The 20,634-nt window shown below is 35.8% G+C and overlaps 2 protein-coding genes across 13 annotated transcripts; one reads left to right on the forward strand and one right to left on the reverse strand.

The window, feature by feature from the left end:
• The first annotated feature begins 1,356 nt into the window (after nucleotides 1-1,356).
• LOC121257061 (methylenetetrahydrofolate reductase 2-like) lies at nucleotides 1,357-8,828 on the forward strand. Its single transcript, XM_041157933.1, has 13 exons — nucleotides 1,357-1,489; nucleotides 1,539-2,002; nucleotides 2,147-2,207; nucleotides 2,357-2,439; nucleotides 4,879-5,052; nucleotides 5,859-6,032; nucleotides 6,143-6,243; nucleotides 6,366-6,477; nucleotides 6,747-6,827; nucleotides 6,925-7,102; nucleotides 7,879-8,213; nucleotides 8,344-8,475; nucleotides 8,608-8,828. The coding sequence occupies exons 2-12, from the start codon at nucleotides 1,595-1,597 to the stop codon at nucleotides 8,425-8,427; spliced, it is 1,791 nt and encodes a 596-aa protein (XP_041013867.1). The 5' UTR covers nucleotides 1,357-1,489; nucleotides 1,539-1,594; the 3' UTR covers nucleotides 8,428-8,475; nucleotides 8,608-8,828.
• Nucleotides 8,829-9,050: 222 nt separating this feature from the next.
• LOC121257071 (light-mediated development protein DET1) lies at nucleotides 9,051-17,714 on the reverse strand. 12 transcript variants are annotated; one of them, XM_041157982.1, is made up of 13 exons: nucleotides 17,636-17,714; nucleotides 16,921-16,981; nucleotides 16,059-16,164; nucleotides 14,511-14,938; nucleotides 14,174-14,402; nucleotides 13,277-13,450; nucleotides 12,079-12,147; nucleotides 11,898-11,954; nucleotides 10,925-11,005; nucleotides 10,665-10,829; nucleotides 10,392-10,490; nucleotides 9,609-9,708; nucleotides 9,051-9,369 (listed from the first exon to the last, which is right to left on the reverse strand). In XM_041157982.1, the coding sequence occupies exons 3-13, from the start codon at nucleotides 16,128-16,130 to the stop codon at nucleotides 9,230-9,232; spliced, it is 1,614 nt and encodes a 537-aa protein (XP_041013916.1). In that variant the 5' UTR covers nucleotides 16,131-16,164; nucleotides 16,921-16,981; nucleotides 17,636-17,714; the 3' UTR covers nucleotides 9,051-9,229. The 12 variants fall into 12 exon arrangements, 10 of the variants coding, with proteins under 10 accessions (XP_041013916.1, XP_041013931.1, XP_041013878.1 ...); XM_041157997.1 differs by having other exon boundaries at nucleotides 16,059-16,188; nucleotides 17,636-17,690; XM_041157944.1 differs by lacking the exon at nucleotides 17,636-17,714 and adding an exon at nucleotides 17,535-17,624.
• Nucleotides 17,715-20,634: the final 2,920 nt, after the last annotated feature.

Here is a 20,634-nt window from a genome sequence, read left to right on the forward strand (position 1 = left end):
TGTTGTTACCGGTATTCACCCATGCATGCTACATGTATGCGAGTTGTATTGGATCGCCATCGGTGCGTGCGTTACCTTAGTTGCATTTAAACGTTGAATTGAGATGATAAAATATTATTAAAATATTATTTTAAAATATTATTATTATTTTAAAATTTAAAAAAATTAAATTATTTATTATATTTTATATTAAAATTTAAAAAAATTATAATGATGAGTTAAAATGTGTTTAAAATTCAAACGAAACTTACATTTAGAAACTAAATCAAATTTAACTTATCTCAACTCATTATTATAATTTTTTTAGATTTTAAAATAAAATATAATAAAAAATTTAATTTTTTTAAATTTTAAAATAATAATATTATTAAAAAATAATATTATAATAATATTTTATTATCTCAATTTAATTTAATTTAATATCTAAACGTAACCTAATTATCGTGCGAAGAGGTCGCCCACCTACCAAACCGTACATACATAAATATTGATTCTCGTGCGCGCGGAGACAACGGTATTAAAGTGCGTGTTTGAGGATTGTTAGAAGAGATTATATAAAAATAATTGTATAAATTGAGTGATTTTACGTGATTTATTATATTTATTTTATAATAAAAATAAATTTATAATTTAATAAATTATATTAATTTATAAAATTATTTTTATATAATTACTTTATGATTAGAATATTTTTCACGTTATTATTTTACATGTTCTGAGATTCACAAGAAACTAATTTATTTATTTATTTATTTAAATTTATACTCATTATGAAGTAATTTTGGGTACTGCCATTCTTTAATATATATATATATATATATATACACTCATTATCCTTGAGAAAATAACTGTTTTTAAATATTTATATTATTTTATTATTATTTACAAATTATTTATTATTTAATAAATCATTCGAGATATTTTTGACATTTAAACGTATTAAGAAATCAATTTCTCTCCCTTGTAGGAGAGGCTCTTCCACTCGGAAAAGATGTTCAGATTTAGTAATTTTTCCTTTTTTTTTTTTTAACAATTGTTATGCATCTTAGTAATCACGTGGTCGAGGAATTAGACGACATTCTACACATTAATTATAAAAAATATTTAAAAATACAAGTATAAAACTGCCACCCCTCAAGATACCCGTCGACTGATGTTCCAAAGTAGTAAGGATGTCACTGCGATTACAAATAAACCTTGATTTCTCCGATTTTTATTTATTTGAGGAGATCTTAGTTAGGACAAAAAAACAAATAAAAACAAAAGAGGATAGATGATCGAGCGGTGATGGTGAAGTTGGGCAGTTGCAGTTATTTCATAGGCTCCTAATTGGCAGGAGACTTCCAGGCGCTCTCTCACTCAGAATCTGTCTTTATAATGATGTACCTATCAATCAGGAGGGAAGCGCGCACTGCTTTCTGCGTACTTGGTGACAACACCGCGCGTTCCCTGTGCTGCGCTGCTGAATCCTATTCTTTAATTAAATAATCTACTTAATTTTATTTAGTTCCAACTGAACCAAAAACAATTACTATACCCTAATAAAGCTGAGCTGAAACTCAAAGGTGTCGGTGGAGATTAGAAGCGGACGAGTATGAAGGTCGTAGACAAGATCCGGGCAGCTACGCTTGAGGATGGAGGCAATGTCGTCTTCTCCTTCGAGTTCTTCCCGCCCAAGACCGATGATGGAGTCGACAACCTCTTCGACAGGATGGACCGCATGGTCGCCCACAACCCCTCTTTCTGCGACATCACCTGGGGCGCTGGTGGCTCCACCGCCGATGTCACCCTCGACATCGCCAACCGTATGCAGAACATCGTCTGCGTTGAGACCATGATGCATCTCACCTGCACCAACATGCCCGTCGACAAGATCGACCACGCCCTCTCCACCATCAAGTCCAATGGCCTCCAGAACGTCCTCGCTCTCCGTGGTGACCCCCCTCATGGCCAGGGCAAGTTCGTCCAGATCGAAGGCGGCTTTGCCTGCGCTCTCGACCTTGTACCTTTCTTTCTCTCTCACTCTCTGCTCAGTTTATCTGATCTCTGGTTTTCTCTACTGCTCTGTTCATCGATCTACCTCTAGCTAATTGTTTAGAACGCTTGCATTTCAATGGCGTGATAGTGTCTGTTTTTCACATTTTAGGTGAAACATATTAGAGCTAACTATGGTGACTACTTCGGCATTACCGTTGCTGGTTATCCAGGTTTCCTTATCTTTCCTATTGTCTTTTTAGATTTGCTATAGCTAAAGATTTATTTATTCCCTTGAATCTTGTTTTGTTGTATTGCTTTGTATTATTCACCGCCACACCACATGTTCTTATAATCCTTTTACTTCTGCTTATCTACTTAGAGGCACATCCCGATGTAATAGGAAGTAATGGCGTGGCTACATTGGAAGCTTATCACAATGATCTCGCTTATCTCAAGAGAAAGGTCTTGCTCCTGTTCTACATAACTCCTCTTTTAATTATTCCATTATGATTTGTGCTTCATATGCATTCCTACCACTAACTTGTGCTCATGAACATGGCTTTCGCCAATGTATTGGAGCATATTTTGTTATGAATCCAATGAATAGAACAGTAATATAAACACTAAGAGAAGAATCAAGGACAAGAAAGATGAAGATAATGGCTATGCCTTGGGGTATTCGAGGTCCCCAATTCCTCCCAAATGAAATAACACTGTTTCGGTAATAAAATTCCAGGTCCCTTTCCACTCCTCGCTCAACATACATAAAAGGAATGCAGTCATAACAAACTTCTCTAATGACAATGCAACACGTGGAAAGTAAAGTAACAGAATGCAACATTTTAACTGAAGGAAATAAGCATAAAATGACAAGTGATTAATGGTAAAATGGTCTCCAAACGACTGGTAGCTTCTGGCCCCCTTACTAATTTCCCAAACGGTGTGTTTCGCATCAGGTTCCTAACAATCTCCTCCCCTTTAAGAACCTTGTCCTCAAGGTATGTGAAAAGGGCTTGAAGCCTTCCAACTATTTTCTTCTACCAATTTCACAAGGACCTCAGTGATGGCTCAATTAACAAGCAACAAGTATTTGCAATCAGGATGAGACTTCTGGGTTTGGAAGGACAGCACCAGAATGATGGTAATCTATCCCAAGCCCACCTCCCATATTTAAGTAATCAACTTCAAAAACTTGAGCTCGGATTTCATTAATGTAGTTTACCATAATAATGGCTGCATCTCTGAATATGTCCACCTTAGTGATGGTGGATCCAAGATGGCAATGTGCTCCCAGAAGTTTCAGCTCATCAGGATGTGCCTTCACGGCATCCAAGAACCAATGCAGCTTCACATTTCTGATGCCAAATTTAGAGTTCTTATTCCCAGTAGCAACATAAAGATGGAGCTGGGGGCCCACTTCTGGGTTGATCCGAAGTACAACATTAACCATCTTGTCTGCTATTCTTGCAGCTGCTACAATATTCTCCAAGTCAAATTCACTATCAATATTAACAAAGACACCCTTTTCGGCAGCTAAAAGAAAATCCTCTTTTCCATTTGCCAATATACACTTTACTAAGATTTCTACAAAGATTCACTTCAGCAATCAAAAGCCCGCTGGTCTTCATTTTTGGCTGGACCCTGAATGTAATTCTGGAAATCTGTTGAGTGAATGATCCATTATGTGAGGAAGACAGCATTATCCGGAAAGTGTTTATATTTTTCCCATGTATTGAAGCAGTAACTAGAACTCCTCTCCCCCTCTAAAGACCCTTGTCCACAAGGTTAATAGTGGTGGCGCAAACATTGACTACCTTGCCTTTAAAGTTGAGAGGATCCTCTGAGATAGCTGCAAACATGGATTCTTCTCCTTCAATTAAAATTGCAGAATCCAGAGGTTTGTCTAGAGCAACTGTGTCATCTACAATCCATGGGTGACATAGCACTTCATGGGCAGAGATTCTTTTTGTTGGGTCCCTCTCAAGCATCTTTCTCATAAAATCTTCTGCACTTCCTGAAATGCTAGGCCATGGTGCAGGTCCAAAATCTTCTTCGTCCTCCTCGTCTTGCCCTTGCACCCAAGATTCCTGCATCCGCTTCCAATTTTGTTGCGTTTCGTCGAGTCTTTCTGTCATCCTTAGCAATTTCTCCAAAAAAATTTCCATCAACTGTGTCTGTTGTTTGTTGAATCTTACCCCGTCCATGAAGAATCGGTGGCTCTAGATACCAATTGTTATGAATCCAACAATAGAACAGTAATATAAACACTAAAGGAAGAATCAAGGACAAGAAAGATGAAGATAATGGCTATGCCTTGGGGTATTCGAGGTCCCCAATTCCTCCCAAATGAAATAACACTGTTTCGGTAATAAAATTCCAGGTCCCTTTCCACTCCTCGCTCAACGTACATAAAAGGAATGCAGTCATAACAAACTTCTCTAATGAAAATGTGACATATGGAAAGTAAAGTAACAGAATGTAACATTTTAACTGAAGGAAATAAGCATAAAACGACAAGTGATTAATGGTAAAATGGTCTCCAAACGACTGGTAGCTTCTGGCCTCCTTACTAATTTCCCAAACGGTGCATTTCGCTTCCTAACATATTTAATGATTTATGCCCAATAGGAAAACAGACATTTTTATGCGGCATAAGGGCGCACTCAACGTCAAACGGCAGTGATTGAATACCACTTTCCTTTGTAGATATTGCTCTTTTTTTTTTTTCCCTTTCTATTTGAAAATAACAAGTATTTTTTTTATCATACCAGAGTGATCATAAAGTGTAGTTCTGTTATATATTTACGAATGCCCTTAAAAAAGAGATTAACTGCCCTCTGGTCTCCTTCCCCCTATGGTCATACCGGTCCTCCTGTATTGATGTTATGTTTTCTTTTATAGGTTGATGCTGGAGCAGATCTAATCATTACTCAACTATTCTATGATACTGATGTTTTTCTCAAATTCGTGAATGATTGTCGCCAAATTGGAATCACTTGCCCCATTGTTCCTGGAATTATGCCCATTAATAACTACAAGGGATTTCTTCGCATGACTGGTTTTTGCAAAACAAAGGTATGCAATCCCTTTGGAACATATCTTTGCGGCAGTGTATTGCTCTGTGTATGTGTGCGTGTGCCTGAATGGATGAAATGTCATATTGGATTGATCTGATGGGTTTGTACCTCTTTGAGTCAATTGTGCCTTATATATAATTATGCAAAAAACATCAGGTGTTATTATTTTATAGATGTATAAAAATGCTACCCTTGGCTGCACTTCATTTCTCCCAATATTCTTCCTAGGGAAAGGAGGTCCTTCTTGTGGTGCATGATAGCTTCCGTTCCTCTAGCTTTCTAGATTTCATGGAATTTTGTTCTTTTTCTCCATTCCCAAGTTGGATGTTTCCTATGGTATAATTCTTTAAATTTGGGCTGTGCTCTTTGTGCTTTGAACAGAATTAAATTTAGAAAAATGATAGAAAGATGACAAATCATGGACTCATTGGCATGGTAGGCCTACAAAAATAGGACTGTGTGTGTGGTTTTAGGGGGAGTTGCTGTTTGTGTATGTTTGTGTCCTTCCACAGGTAAAATTTTTTGGGTTGCTTCTTGTTTTTTTGGTAAGTAAGAAGTAATGGGTTGCTTGGTTTTCTCCTCCTTGATGATTGAGTAAATTATATGTAACAATATTAAGGTGGTGAGGTAAAAAAATCTGTCATAGGACATGTTTGCCATGTATACTCATTATTGTTATGGCGTGTTATGCTGATAAGATATGACTTCTTTCTTTTGGTAAGCATGTTGATAAGATGTGACTTATGGTGGCTATGTTATTTCTATCTACCTGATATAATTTCTACATATATTGTCATATTGTAGATACCTGCTGAAATTACTGCTGCCTTGGAGCCTATTAAGGACAATGAAGAAGCTGTCAAATCATATGGAGTTCATCTTGCGACTGAAATGTGCAAGAAGATTTTAGCTCATGGGATTAAGACATTGCATCTCTATACGCTAAACATGGAGAAGTCAGCACTGGCTATATTAATGGTTGTTTCTCATATCCCAGTCTGTTGTTCTAGCTTGAGATGTGGATGATATTGCTCGCCCAATTAATACTATCACAAGACATAAGCCCTAATAAGAAGCATTCTTGGCAGAATCTTGGTTTGATTGAAGAGACCAAAATATCAAGGTCCCTGCCCTGGAGACGCCCAACGAATGTTTTCCGTGTCAAGGAAGATGTTCGTCCAATTTTCTGGTATGCAACATATGGAATTGCTATAATTTGGACTAAACTTCAGTAATTAATTGGGTTTTCTCTGCTCATTAAAATGTGGTATAATTTTCAAGACATCTTATCTTCCTAGTCATTTATGGTAGGGCTAATCGTCCAAAAAGCTATATATCAAGGACTAAAGGCTGGGACCAGTACCCACATGGGCGATGGGGTGATTCTCGTAATCCATCATATGGAGCATTAGCTGACTATCAGGTGGGAATAATCTTACAAGTTACTTCTATTTTTTTCTCTGAACGTACGATAGAAAAATTCTTTCAATAGATTTAGTGCATCCTCTACTTTTACTATTTTAAATATATATATTTATATATATATATGCCTACCATCTTTTATGTCATGATAACAAGGTTACTGTTTTTAAAAAATGTCTGCAGTCTGTCTCCTATAATTTCTGGTATGTTACTTATCTTGATTGTAGCTATTTAATTCTTCTCTTTAATTCTTCTTGTATTTTTGAACAGTTCATGCGGCCACGTGCACGTGACAAGAAACTTCATGAAGAATGGGCGACACCTTTGAGCAACTTTGAAGATATTCATGAGGTACGGTTTCCATTTTGAGTGTATTAGTGTACTAGTCTCATCTCGTTGGGAGAAAGTCGATTATTATAACTTCATGTTGGATTTTTTTACACATCAGAAATTTAAGAAATTCTGTCTTGGAAAATTGAGAAGCAGTCCTTGGTCAGAATTAGACGGGCTTCAGCCAGAAACACGAATCATAAATGAACAGCTGGGGAAGATTAACATGAAGGGTTTCCTTACCATCAATAGCCAACCAGCAGTCAATGGCGAGAAATCTTCTTCTCCATCTGTGGGTGAGTAAAAAAGGTTGCATTCCGTGTGTTATGATAAAAATTCCAAACTTTGTCTTTTGTGGGTGAGACTGATATTGTTGGATTGATTTGTTTTCCCTTTGAATTCTACCTGCAAGAATCTTACTTGAGTGTATAAATTGCGAAAGAATTAAAATTTCACGGGACAGGCTGGTGCTATAAGCTCATAATGGACTTGGATTTGTGTGAAATTTCAAAAGCCATTTGGTATTGATCCCAATTTATGATTAAAAATGGTTACGTTATATTGGGGGTTTCATTCCAATCAGTACAGAGATGGAACGTGGGATTCTAAATTTAGGCATTCATCCATTTGCCATTAGTAAGTACATCGCTGAGATTTCATATTCTTGTAGTCTGTTCTGGTTGTTGAGCTTGACCCTCTGACTTTGTTTGTAGTTTTGACCAGCATTCGCCATTTAATGGTATTTGGTTAATAAATAAATGAAGTGTATAATAATTGGCAGTGTTATATATACTAAATTCTATTAATATGTTGCATAATATTATTTTTCCAGCAAATAGTGCATGTTTAGATTAATTAAAACAGAAGAATAGTACATGTTTTGGGTTTAAACTTTATACTCGGAGATTGTCGTTGCCAAGTTTATCAGTTTTACTGTATGGGAAATTGTCTGTATTTTATTATTTGAAAATATATTCTATCAAACTCTGTCATCTTTCTAAAGATAATATTTAGATCCATGCAAACCACATGTGATGCCACTTATTTATTTTGGCATGATTGATGTATTCAGGATGGGGTGGGCCTGGAGGTTATGTTTATCAAAAGGCCTATATAGAGTTGTTCTGCTCTAGGGAGAAGTTGGACGGGCTCGTTGACAAGTGCAAGGCTTTCCCATCTCTAACTTTCATGGCTGTAAACAAAGAAGGAAGTTGGATATCAAACGTTGGCCAAACTGATGTGAATGCTGTAACATGGGGAGTTTTCCCAGCCAAGGAGATCATCCAACCCACTGTCGTGGATCCTTCCAGCTTCCTGGTATGGAAGGACGAGGCATTTGAAATCTGGTCGAGGGGATGGGCTTCCTTGTACCCAGAGGGTGACACATCCAGAAAATTGCTTGAAGAGGTTGGGTTTATTCATAAATATCAAATTCATGTGTTTTTCACACGCATGTATCCACCAAAGACACAAACAGACTTGATAAGGATTCGGTTCTGTAATGTGCTACTATAACATTTCTTCTCAACTTTTGCAGGTCCAGAGCAGCTATTTCTTGGTGAGCTTGGTAGATAACGATTACATCCATGGTGATCTTTTTGCAGTTTTTGCAGATATATGAGATGAGCTGCGTTTCTTCCCTTTCTCAAAGCCCACACAAGCCATTCAAAGTAGTGCTATTATTCTTGAGTTGGATTTATATAAATAATAATCTTGTTGGATTGCGTCAAATTACAATCTCATTGCTTTGTGGTAATAATTCATTGGGGGTTTGTTTTGGTATCTCCTCCGCTTCATATTGGAGCAAGGTAGCAATTCAGTGGTGGACAGGACAGGAGACTAATGCCCAAGCATTGGACTGCTTCAATGAGTTTTGCATTATTTGTGTTATTTGTAGACATGGCACTACTGGGTCTGCCATGTAGTTTTGCTGTTTCCCGAGTGTAATTCCTTCTTCTATCAAGGCAAGTTCAATGTATTGGCAGCTAGTTTTATTTAGCCAGTAAGAATGATATCACAGCATGCCATCAATCTTGATCAAGACGGACACGGATAGGATAGAAGAATGCCCGAGGCTCTAAAGGTGAACAAACAAGTAGTGTTCCACATAATTGAATTTTCACTCTATTTTTATTACATTAATATATATATATATATATATATATATTAATAACGTAGAAAGCAGAGAAAAAAGGAGGAAAATATTAAAGGTAAGGAAAAACCACTCTTATCAATCAATCCTCATTGCAAGGTTAAAGAGAGGTTATTGTTTTGGGACAGTGCTTCGAATCAAGCATTCAACTGCAACCTCTAACTGTATATTATTTTTATTGTACAATTTCTGAATAAAAATACGCATTTCCTCAATTTAATCTACAATCTCGCTAAAAGGCTGTCTGTCTACCCAAAAAAAAAAAGAAGCTTCATCTCCGGAAATGAATATTCACAACTGATGGCTGCAAGGACAAAGTCTGCTGAATGGAGAGAACGAGAGGTAAAGTTGGATGGAACAAGAATGAAGAGATGTTCTTTGTCCGACCATCCGTATTACCAGCTTCGGGACCTAAAGAAAAAAGCCAAAGGGCATCATTATTGTTTTTGCATGATCCAAAACTCAACAACTCACAGGTATTACTTGCAGAAATATGAATTTACACCAACTCTCCAACTCTCATGAACAAGGATTAGGAAAAAATAATTCATAGGAAAAGGAAAAACCTTCGCCCGTTGATTCAAATACTACTCCCTAAAATGTCCAGAGCATTTTGTTTTATGAAATCACTGCAAAGCAAAGACATATACCTGTTTTGATCTTAAATTTGAGGGAATATGGTTGCCTTCTTAAGATAAACTTGATTGGATGGTCTGTTGACTGCCTATGCCAGTTCGTAGCAGAAATCAGCTGCGACAGCAGGCCAGTTAAAATGGAGAATACCCCAGTAAATTTTTAAATGCATAACCAAAAATTGCATTGTAACAACATAAAGAGAGAAAAATTGCTAATCAAGTCCGATAAGCTTCATCTTCAGCTTTCGCAACATACCATTACCAGACAAAGGGCTTGTTTGGGGTTGCGTTAAGGGTCATAAAAAGTGCTTAAATAGTCTCAAAAGCTCTTTAATGATGAAATCGAGTTTTTGGTTGTTACATATTAAAATACTTTTTAACCTAAAAACAACTAAAAAGTGCGTTACATACTAAAGTGTTTTTCCTAAAACGTGCTTTTCTGGATAATGTGAAATGTAGTTCCAATTTTAAAGAAGACTTTCAATAGGCGAAAATACCCATACAACTTTAAGATAATTACAGCTTTGACCATTAATCTTATCACCTCAAATAACCTTTTATATCATTTTTACCTCAAAAATCACTTATTTATATTGTTTCCAAACAAATGGAACATGTTTGAAAATATTTTAGACATATGGTTATCAAACAGTAAATAACCTTTTAATAGTAGAGCTTCTCTACAACTAAAAGCCCTAAAGCTAAAAGCTATATTACCCACCGCAATTCCAAACATGCACAAATACTGGGTACCTAGTAGCACAGAAAGAAAAAATTGCAATAGGTTTTTGATCAAACCTTTTCATCAAACCGAAAGAAAGATTGGTCAAAATAGGGAGAAGGACTCTGTGACTGACAACTGTAAGGCAAAGAAGAGCCCAGCATCTTCTTCACAAACTGCAGAATTCCTTAGATGATAAGATATGAGGTTATGTGACAAAGCTACAGACTATGTGGCCAAAAGAGCCACGGATCAAACTTGTTCTCATGCCCTATAGACAGAAAAAAGGTTCCTGAAGTATACTGTGTAAAATATCTTTACATGCAGCAAGTGCTAAAGAGAAACTTCACCTGTGAGGAGCTGCTTGCTTTATTTTTTAAACATCTTAGTTGTTCCAGAGCATGAATGTTATTCGAGTGAGATGAAACAAAATTCATAGACAAAGAATTTCTTGATGCCGCATGGAAGTGGTCACAGAACTGCTCAAACAAGAGATAGAGCTCCTCCGGAGAATTCTGTAAAAGAAAGAAATATTCCAGTTAAAAATTATATCTTCCAGAGAAAAAAAGCACGTTCTACTTGATAAGCACAAGACTCGCCATAAAATTACCTGATAAAATGCAATGATGTCAGTTGTCTCCATGTTATATACAGCAAAAAAAGCTGGGTGGTGATCAGCATTTCGCAACACCTGAAGTTTCAAACAAGGACAACCACCAGAAATTAACAGTTTCCAATAAATAGCACACTGCTTAATCTTAGAAAAACTTCAATAACCTTGATTCTTAGGACTCTACAAGACAATAAGCTTCACCACTGTCAACTTAAGTGGGTATCACTTGAAAGCTCCCAGAGCCACCATGAACATCATTAACTTTTTTTCCTTTTAAATAAGCTTAACCAACCAGTGATTAGGCTAAAGACTAGATGACTTGAGAGCCTAAAAGATCTTCCATTTGCGTGGGCATGCAGACATTGATACATATATGTCAACATCCATTAGTTTATCCTCAAATCCATAACTCAGATTATAGAAAAAATTCAATCGACAATCAATTATCACATTGAATGGGAATTGTGAACAGATCTATGATCACATTGAATTGGGAGTTGTGAATATATCAAAATAACTGTGTATGTTATTGAAATTATGAATTTTCCCTAAAGTGGAATTAAACGAGCCACATCATTTTTAACATCACACTTTACTCTTATAGAAATTAAAGATTCTTGAATCAATTTGTTGACCCCACTTATGATCCATTATACAAAAGCGGGCAAATTCTTATTGGAACTATGGACCCTTCCCACATGCCCTCAAGTGTGGACGCAAGAAAGGAAGGCTTTCCCAGCAAAAAGCGAAGAATGATGTAAATGTCCATCACAGCCATACTTATATAAATAATATATGATGTGATTGTATCTAGTGAACCACAGAAATGTCCAACTGAAAGGCTCATTCCCCAGAGCAGTCCAGTTTTACCTCCCAAAGAGAGTAGTCATCAGAGTATTTAGGAGCCCCATGAGAAAGGCAAGGGGTTTAAGTGATATAAAGCAGAATAATAGAAAGAAGAAAGCCTCACCCCTCCATCCACACTACCAAACTTGATTAGCAGGTGGTGCCGGTCCAAGAATTGTACCTGTCAAAGAGTTGCGTATAAACAACTTTTTACATTAGGTCTTTAATATCAAATTTGCAGGTGATGTTCACATTTAATTAATGTCGCAAATGAACAGCATGGACATGTGCACTTAAGAACCTACCCTCCAGATAATTAATTCCACATAATCTCGAAAATGGTAATAAAATTTCTTCTTCAAGCACTGGACCCTCTGTGGAAGCTAAGGACAATGGAATTAAAGCAATGAAATAGACATACAAATATTCGCAAAATTTTTAAAGCACATAACATGGACCATTCAGTCGAGAAGTTTTTTGATCTTGCATAAAACTACTTGTACTAAAAACAATAGGGCTTTAAACTATAGATTCCTTAAAATATGGACAAAAGCCCCAGCTTCAACCAGGTAATATTCAATGATTCATACCCAAAGATAGTCCGACTTGTATGAGATCTATTCTCACCTTTCATAATCATATGCCTGCCCTGGAATTCCAGTGAACCTAACTGCCATAAATGGATGGAATAGAGCCACTGGGAAGAAACGAACCCAGAGTTACCAAGGAGACTTCTACCATGGTAAGTAAGGAGGGGAACAAGCACTGGGGAAAATGATTATTTTTCTTTTGTCCCAGTCAATTGATTTAACTTCATTTCTTTCTAAAAGGTGATTTTTCAATCACATAGTTTGGGCTCCTAGTAAAAATATCAACCTATTTAGTTTTCACTTCAAATGAATTTTCTTTAGATATTTCGTAAATTTGATCATGACTTTCTACATCAAACACCTTTCCTATGTGAGAAGTTAGTGGAGACTCACCCTCAAGTTTCAGCACTAGTCTGCTCATCAAATGCACTACTGGTTATTGCTCCTTTGGAAACCATTACGGTTGATTTAATAAAACCCTTGAACCTTTATCTTCTTAGACTATGTCATGCTAATTTTTGACAATTGAGAACTCAACCAAACATTTATAGGACTCTTTATATGGATCATTGACAATTCAGCCCATATAGTAAGGTTTAGAATGCATACTAGACTCAAAGTTAGTAATCAGCTGTTAAGAAACGAAAAAACCACTACTTTCAAATCAATGATGATGAAAGAAATGGTTGAATTTGCCAGTGGGATAAAGCTTGATTAGTTTACACTAAATGGTAAAATGAAAGAAAGTAGATATAGAGATTTGAAAACAGCCTATCTTGTTCACAGATGACCAAAACAATGCTTACAATGAGCTAATCTGCATAAGACAATCTTTTTTTCTTATAGGTTATTAATCCACATAAGATATTCTGAAAATAAAAAACAAAATAGAACAGCAAGCAAGAAAACCGACCAAGGTATGGTCCTTTTCTTCATTCCATATTCCTTGAAATATGAATGAAAGAAGGCGTTGTTTGATGCCGGTCAGAAAAGAATCTTCTAGATTAGGCTGGCTATGCTGTAAACCATTCTGAACATTGTTCCCAGGCAACTGATGCAGTTTACTTTTATCAGGAAATGCCAAGCACTGCCATTAATAGCTGAGCTGTCAATTCAAAGCTCCACACATGACGCGTGAGAAAAAGTAATTATTCACTGTGTTGATTGAAATGACAATGATATGGGGAGAGAACACGTAGTAACCATGAAATCTGAGAACTTAACCATAACAGCAAGCATGTTGATGAAACCAACGAACCAAGACATAAAAAAACATCACTAAGAACTGGAGGCGTAATAAGCAAATAATAATTATTGTGCAAGGGTAGTGTTCTATCTCTCAAATAATAATTCCTGTGCAAGGGTAGATTTCTATCTCTCCTCCCACCACTCAATTATATTTTATATGCTCCCCAAAAAGTAAATGACAACTCAAATGAGTATAAAATTAACGATTGAATAAACGGATAACTATCTTTTATGAAGAGCACACAATTGTATACGTTTATAGACATTTAGCAGACAACCTTGTTTTCCCTCCTCCTTCTATAGCCAAAGATAGCAGAAAGAATTTTGTGTATGTGTTGATCTCCCTATGAGCCGAAAACCTTAAAAAAATATTCTTTTTTCCCCATCAAAGCAGACAAAACTTCTAAACTGAAGTAATAGTTTGTCCCTTTCTACCCTACCAAAGGTTATGCTTTTTCAATAATTCTAAAAAGTCTGAAGTGTCAAGCCAAAGCCAACCTGTAGAATGCTTGTTGAAGCTTAGTGAAGTCACATTAAAAGCTTCAAAATAAATTCCACTTGCCTGAGCATTTGAATTGAGAAAAAGTTCATCATCTTCGTGACAGAATTCCCCAATAGTTCGTACATTTACAAGGTTCCCCGAGTCTCTAATTTGGAGAATGTGTATTGTTTGATTGCGAAGCGACACAATTGCCAATAAATCATCATACAAGAAGACACCCATGTTATGGGTCAGATTAACAAAATCATTGTGAAGGATCTTCTCGTCCAATACCAATCCATCTTCCAATCTAATTATATCAGAGAATATAGATTAGAAAAGGCATAAAGCAACCTCTACAAATGAATTAGAACTTCTACATAATAGTCTCTTGTAATATATAGAACCAGCGATGTACCTTATTAGATGAAAGGTTATCTTTTCTATATATGGGATTCCCTGAATAGCTCCACCGGTAGCAGGCAGCTCATGAATTGGTGCAGTAGAAGTAGCAAATATTCCATAATGGTTACCCTCCATGTAAAGGAAGAAGTCTTTGCATATATGCGCATTGGAGGAAGCAAGCGATACACTATATAACTGCGTGAAGAAACTTTCAAATCTCTTTGCTTTTGGAGGGAGATCAAAAGCATCATAATCTTCTTCTTTGCATGAAAATGAAAGCCATGTTGGTCTGTAAACGATCAGATCCTGTTGGTTTCTGCTGAAACTTATTAGGTATTGGCCATCATCAGTAAATTTGCAGTATGATTGGTCTGGGCATTCGACATCAAATATGGTACAACTTGGGACTAAACTCTCATAAAATCGCCTAGCACAATGGACCTGCAAGCAGCAAAGAATGATTTGGGTTTTGCATCGTATAATTGAAATGATTTCTGGCAAGCTGTTTGCAAATAGAAAACGAGGTTTTAATAACACAACATATAAGCATCTATATTCAGGACTGTAAGAATATTTTTTCTTCTCCAGTAATATTTTAGTTTTTGCAGAAATCATATTGATTTTGAGTTTTGGTTAGAACATGTACTCCATGATATCTCTTGTATTCCTGTATGTTGGGGGTAACATCCTCTTTCATCATTAATAAAATCTTTATTTTACTCAACAAAAAAATGTACTCCATGATAAGATGGAAAACACAAGAAATGAGAAGGGTGCTCTTTCTTCATTTTTCTGATAGGTAAAAGGAGAAGGGTGTTCTTCAAGAGGAAAAAGCAAATGTTAATGTTTAATGTCTCTGTGAGATTGATATAAATTTCTGGCCCATTTCCTAATAGCTTAAGGTTTTGATAGGATGCTTAATATGGTATACAGCCCGTTTGTTTTTTATCATACCTCAAGTGCTGGACAAAATTTTCCCCTGTAATTGGTTAAATTAATTGGGCCAGTTTGCTGTGGTTTGTCTACGTTCAGCTAGGCTCTAATTCTGTTGAGCTTGGATGTGAGAGGGTGGTATCAAAGGTTTCTTTATGTACAAGGTTCTTAGTTCAAGCCTTAATATATCCTATTCATTAGTTTTTTATGTTATGTACGTGCAAGTCCTCTGCAGTTGAATCATTGCTACTGCATGGTCCTAAACATGAGGGGTAGTGTCAATGTTAGTATGTCTATGACATTGGCCCACTTCGTAGTAGCTTAAGCTTTTGATTGTTACCATCGATAGAGACAGAGGTCCAAATTACCAAAATTCAAGATAAGAAAAACATTCAATACAAATAGACCCCAGGAAAACCTGAGTGTAATAACACATCCAAAGGAAAAGATGACTCCAAGCTCACAGAAGATCATCTCAATCCTTCATTGTACATCCAAATCATTAACTAGTGACTACAGCTAGTCAACAGAAGTAAGAACTATAAAGGATCAAGATAATCAAAGTGGCGAAAGTCCACAAATGGAATTATACAAAATAAAAAAAATGGCTAGGGTAAGAAGAAAATACACTAGTTCCAGGAGCAGGAGTGTAGATTTGGAGCTGAAAAATCCTTGCAGCGATGTTGCTTCTCCTAAACATTACTACTGATGCAAAAATTCCATCAACATCTCCCCTGGAAGCCAGGATATGAAAGTGCCCATAGGTTAACCATTTATTGGAAGCATTACTTTGGGAGTAGCTATTGGATAACCAAGACTCATTGTAGATATAAATTTCCATACTAGCGACTGAAATCAAATTTGCAGTCCAATTACTATATTAACTAGGAACCGATAATACTAGAAAATTCTCCCAAATAGGTGATGATACCAGGATGTATCATAATATGGATCATGAAACCAACATTGGTTGATACATCCATGGAAGAAATATACCCTAGTTAACAAAAATATCTTTTAAGCCACTTAACGGCATCCTTCCAAAAAATACAATAGAATTATTTGTAAAATGAATGATCTGAGGTCATTTGAAGGAATCAAATTCCAACAAGTACACACACGCACGCACATTTACACACACACATACACACACACACACACACATATATATATATATATATAGAGAGAGAGAGAGAGAGAGAGAGCGAGTGAGTTATTCTATTCTCAAGCCGGTGTGTAGAGCATACCATCACATCACTTAAATGGTAAGACTTGATTTGTAAGATTCAAATTTTAAAATTTATCTTTCAAATCAAATTATGTCACGTAAGCAATGTGTGATGTAGAGGCTTTAGAATAATATTACTTATATATGTGCTTGCGCATGCGCCCACATATGTATTTATGAGTATATATATACCAGATACTAGATTCAAAGCAGTAGCCTCACAAACAGCCATCTAATGGCTCCATTAGTACTTAAAACATACCAGACGTTTGAGTCTTATTTCTTTTCAAAGCACAAGAGAACCGTTTGATTGTTGCTGCCATCTGGATCAAAACAAATAAACGTATCAAACAAGGGAAGTCAGTAGGAGACACTGTGATTCAGTGCTAACCTCGTTAACCAATTCCACCCCCCCCCCCCCCCCCCCCCCCCCCCCCCCCCACCAAAATGATTGATTAATAAAAAATAAAAAATAAAAAGCGGGCGACAAGAATGTAAAACAAAAGAGTACAGAGACAAAAAGGAGAACCCTTTTATCACCAGAAAATTACGACATCGACAAGACTGCCGCGGGTTTTTTTCTTTTCGTTCCGTTTTTAAATGAAAAAACGAGACAAGAAAAATTTTTTATCTCTTTTTCTTTTCTACTTTCAAATTTTTCCAAGTGGCCCAAAGCATCGCGAAAAATTCGTAAGTTCAAACAAAATGCAAATGAGCACAAACCCAATACGGAAACCAAACTATACAGACCAAGCAAAGGAAAATGGAAGAGGATCGTAATATGCATGAAGACATTGAAGAGTTGCAACCATATGCCATTGCCATTTTAGAGCATATATGAGTAATTAATCATAAGTCATAAGTCATTAGATATACAGAAGGATAGGACGGTCTAATCCTCGGCCGACCCAAGTGCCATGGGCATTCATCATGCTGTATTGAGAGAGAGAGAGAGAGAGAGAGAGAGAGTTGCTTACCCGTCGGAAGCAGGGAGGAGGAGGTGGTGCCAGAGTGCACAGAGACCACAGGGTAGGCGACTGACGTGGGACTGTGGGAGCCATCTCCTTATTCTTCTCAAAATAATAATAATAATAATAATAACATATTTATAGATAAGAACAAATTTTATAATTAATTGAAAAAGGGAAATGCGTCTCTGTGGGCTACAACCGATTACTTGTCCGGTACGAACATTCTATCAGTTCAGCTTCTGAAGGATGTCGCTATAAGGCTCAATGGTCACTTACGATATTCTGTGAATCAACCATGAATTCTCATTGATTAGTTGTTTTTTCTTTTTTACATTTAATAGTTAAAGAATTATTTTTTTAATAATTTTGTGATTTTTTTTAAATATTTAAAGAGTTTAAAAAAAATATTAAAACAAAAAATTGACTGTTGGAATAGAATTCTCATAGGTGTAGTAGCATCACGCATTTAAAAAAGGGTATATGTAAACACAACTTAAATAGTATGTACTTGTAGTGTTAAATATGCCTTTTATCCATTAGCATTATAAAAAAAAATAAAAAGTGAATTTATTTTGAGCAAAAAGTCAGCATTATAAAATACTAGCATTACCAATACGAAAACTCTACTCAGCCTCAGTTTTTGAGTCACACTCCACATTCTTGATGTGGCGAACCCGGTTCCTTACCCAATCATGATTCATTGATTTATTTAGGATTTTGGATTCCTTCTCCCTTTCTCTCATTCTCCCCCTCTTCATCACCACGAAAACGAGAGCCACTTAATTTTTTTGTTGCCGGAAGGACTTTTTTTTCATTCTTAATTTTTTAGACTAAATCGTTGATCAATTCTCTACGGAGAAGATGGGGTTACAAAGGTATACCATAAATTGAAGTGGTACTGTAACAAGTCAGTTTTTTCTTTTCTTTTCTTTCTTTCTTTTCTGCCGCGTCTCAGACCCTCTTCTTCCTTTCCCTTCCCAGAGCCCCCTAGACAGACATTTAAAGGCAATCCCTCGTTGCCCAGTCCCATGAAGAAGATGAAAAAGAGACTGAGAGAGAAGCAAACTAATAATGGCTCTCACAAGCAGCAGTTCCTTTATTCCCACAAGAAAACGCTCCAGCTTTCCTTCTCCAATGCGGTGATTGCGTCGAGAGCTTCAAGGAATTCAATGCCAATAATACCCATGAAACGTTCAGAATCATCCTCCAAATGGGTGATGTTTTAATATTTTAATGTTAAATGCCCCTCACCCCAGCCACAATTCTCTCTCCCTCAACCCAGATCTGCCTTCAGACGCATAGACACCAAGCCACCAACCCAGATCGCATGGTAACACCATTTTTCCGAAAAATGTTGATTTTTGATAGATCTCAATATGTGCAGTGCTATGTAGTGAATCATTAATGTTAACACAATTATTTTTAAGTACTATAGACATTATCAGATATTTCATTCCTAAATGTCGCTCAAACACCAAAAAATTAGCGTTAGATGTATCAAGATTTTTACAAACTTAAAATTCATTAAATGTATGAGTATTTGTCTTATCAGTAATTATAAATGTTTTTATAATAGTAAAAATAATAAATTATATTTATAAATCGATTAGTATTTGCTCAAAAAAATAATAAAAGTTAACTGTGGAAATTTTCAATTACGGAGATTTTATGAGTTTTATATGATAGAACATCATGAGAATGAATATTTTAAATCGAAGCCACTTTCCTCTCAATACTTTCGAGAGGAAACCATTGGCACCGATTACGGTTCATCTGTACAATAATAAACTTAAAAAAACTTGCTATATTTACGCTTTTTCTTAAAATAGAAAAAAAAAATTATTTTAACTTTTTCTTTCTACAGTTGTTTTTTAAATAATTGAGATGAAAATTAAATAAATATTATTTTTAATTTGACTTTAAAAAGTTAAATCATTTATTGTTATAAATTCATAGAATGTATTTGATGGATGACCATTAGAATTCTTCATGTTCATGTATCCATATTTCCCAAGTTCATGTATCCATGTTTCTCATGTATTGTTATTTCCTAAGTTTATGTACCCATGTATCATCTATGCCTATAAAATAGTGTTTTGAGGAGCATTTGGGTGAGACTTACAACAAGGAAGTTGAGAAATAATATTTTGTTCCTGAAGAACTAATTCTAGATATTGTGTTCTTTCAATTCTTTTGCTACTTTTCTTTAGTTTTACAACACGTTATCAGCACGAGACTCTAGCAAATTGTCGTGTTATTTGACGTTGAAAGCTATCTGTGAGATTGCTCTTATCATTGAAGCATGGATTTTATTGATGAATTGATCAATTTGAAGAAAATTGATGGAGATGTATGTCTCGTAGACAGTTGTACCACACATACAATTCTTAAACATAAGAAATATTTTCAATGTTTAACATTGAATAAAGCTAATGTCAATACCATATCCGGTTCTTCAAATCTAATTGAAGGCTCTGGAAGAGCAAATATAATGTTACCAGAAGGAACAAAATTTGTATTAACGATGCTTTGTATTCTTCAATATCCAGAAGAAATTTGCTAAGTTTTAAAGATATTCGTAGTAATGGTTATCATGTTGAAACCATCAATGAAGGCAGTAATAAATATCTTTACATTACTTCTATGATTTCGGGCCAGAAGCTCATATTAGAAAAACTGCCAGCTTTCTCTTCGGGTTTATATTATACAACTGAATACAATTGAATCAAATATTGTAATGCACCGGAAATGCTCTGATTCAAAAATTTTTATGCATTGACAAGATTGCCTTTGACATCCGGGATCAATTATGATGCGATGAATAATTAAGAACTCACATGGACATCCTCTAAAGAACCTAAAGATTTTATTACCAAGTGATTATCCATGTGCATCATGTTCTCAAGGAAAACTTTTTATCAGATCATCCCTTATAAGGCTGTAATTGAATCTCTATCATTTTTAGAAAGAATTCATGGGGCATATGTGGGCCATTACATCCGTCA

This window comes from Juglans microcarpa x Juglans regia, chromosome 1D (genome assembly GCF_004785595.1).
Source record: "Juglans microcarpa x Juglans regia isolate MS1-56 chromosome 1D, Jm3101_v1.0, whole genome shotgun sequence".
NCBI classification, from domain to species: domain Eukaryota; kingdom Viridiplantae; phylum Streptophyta; class Magnoliopsida; order Fagales; family Juglandaceae; genus Juglans; species Juglans microcarpa x Juglans regia.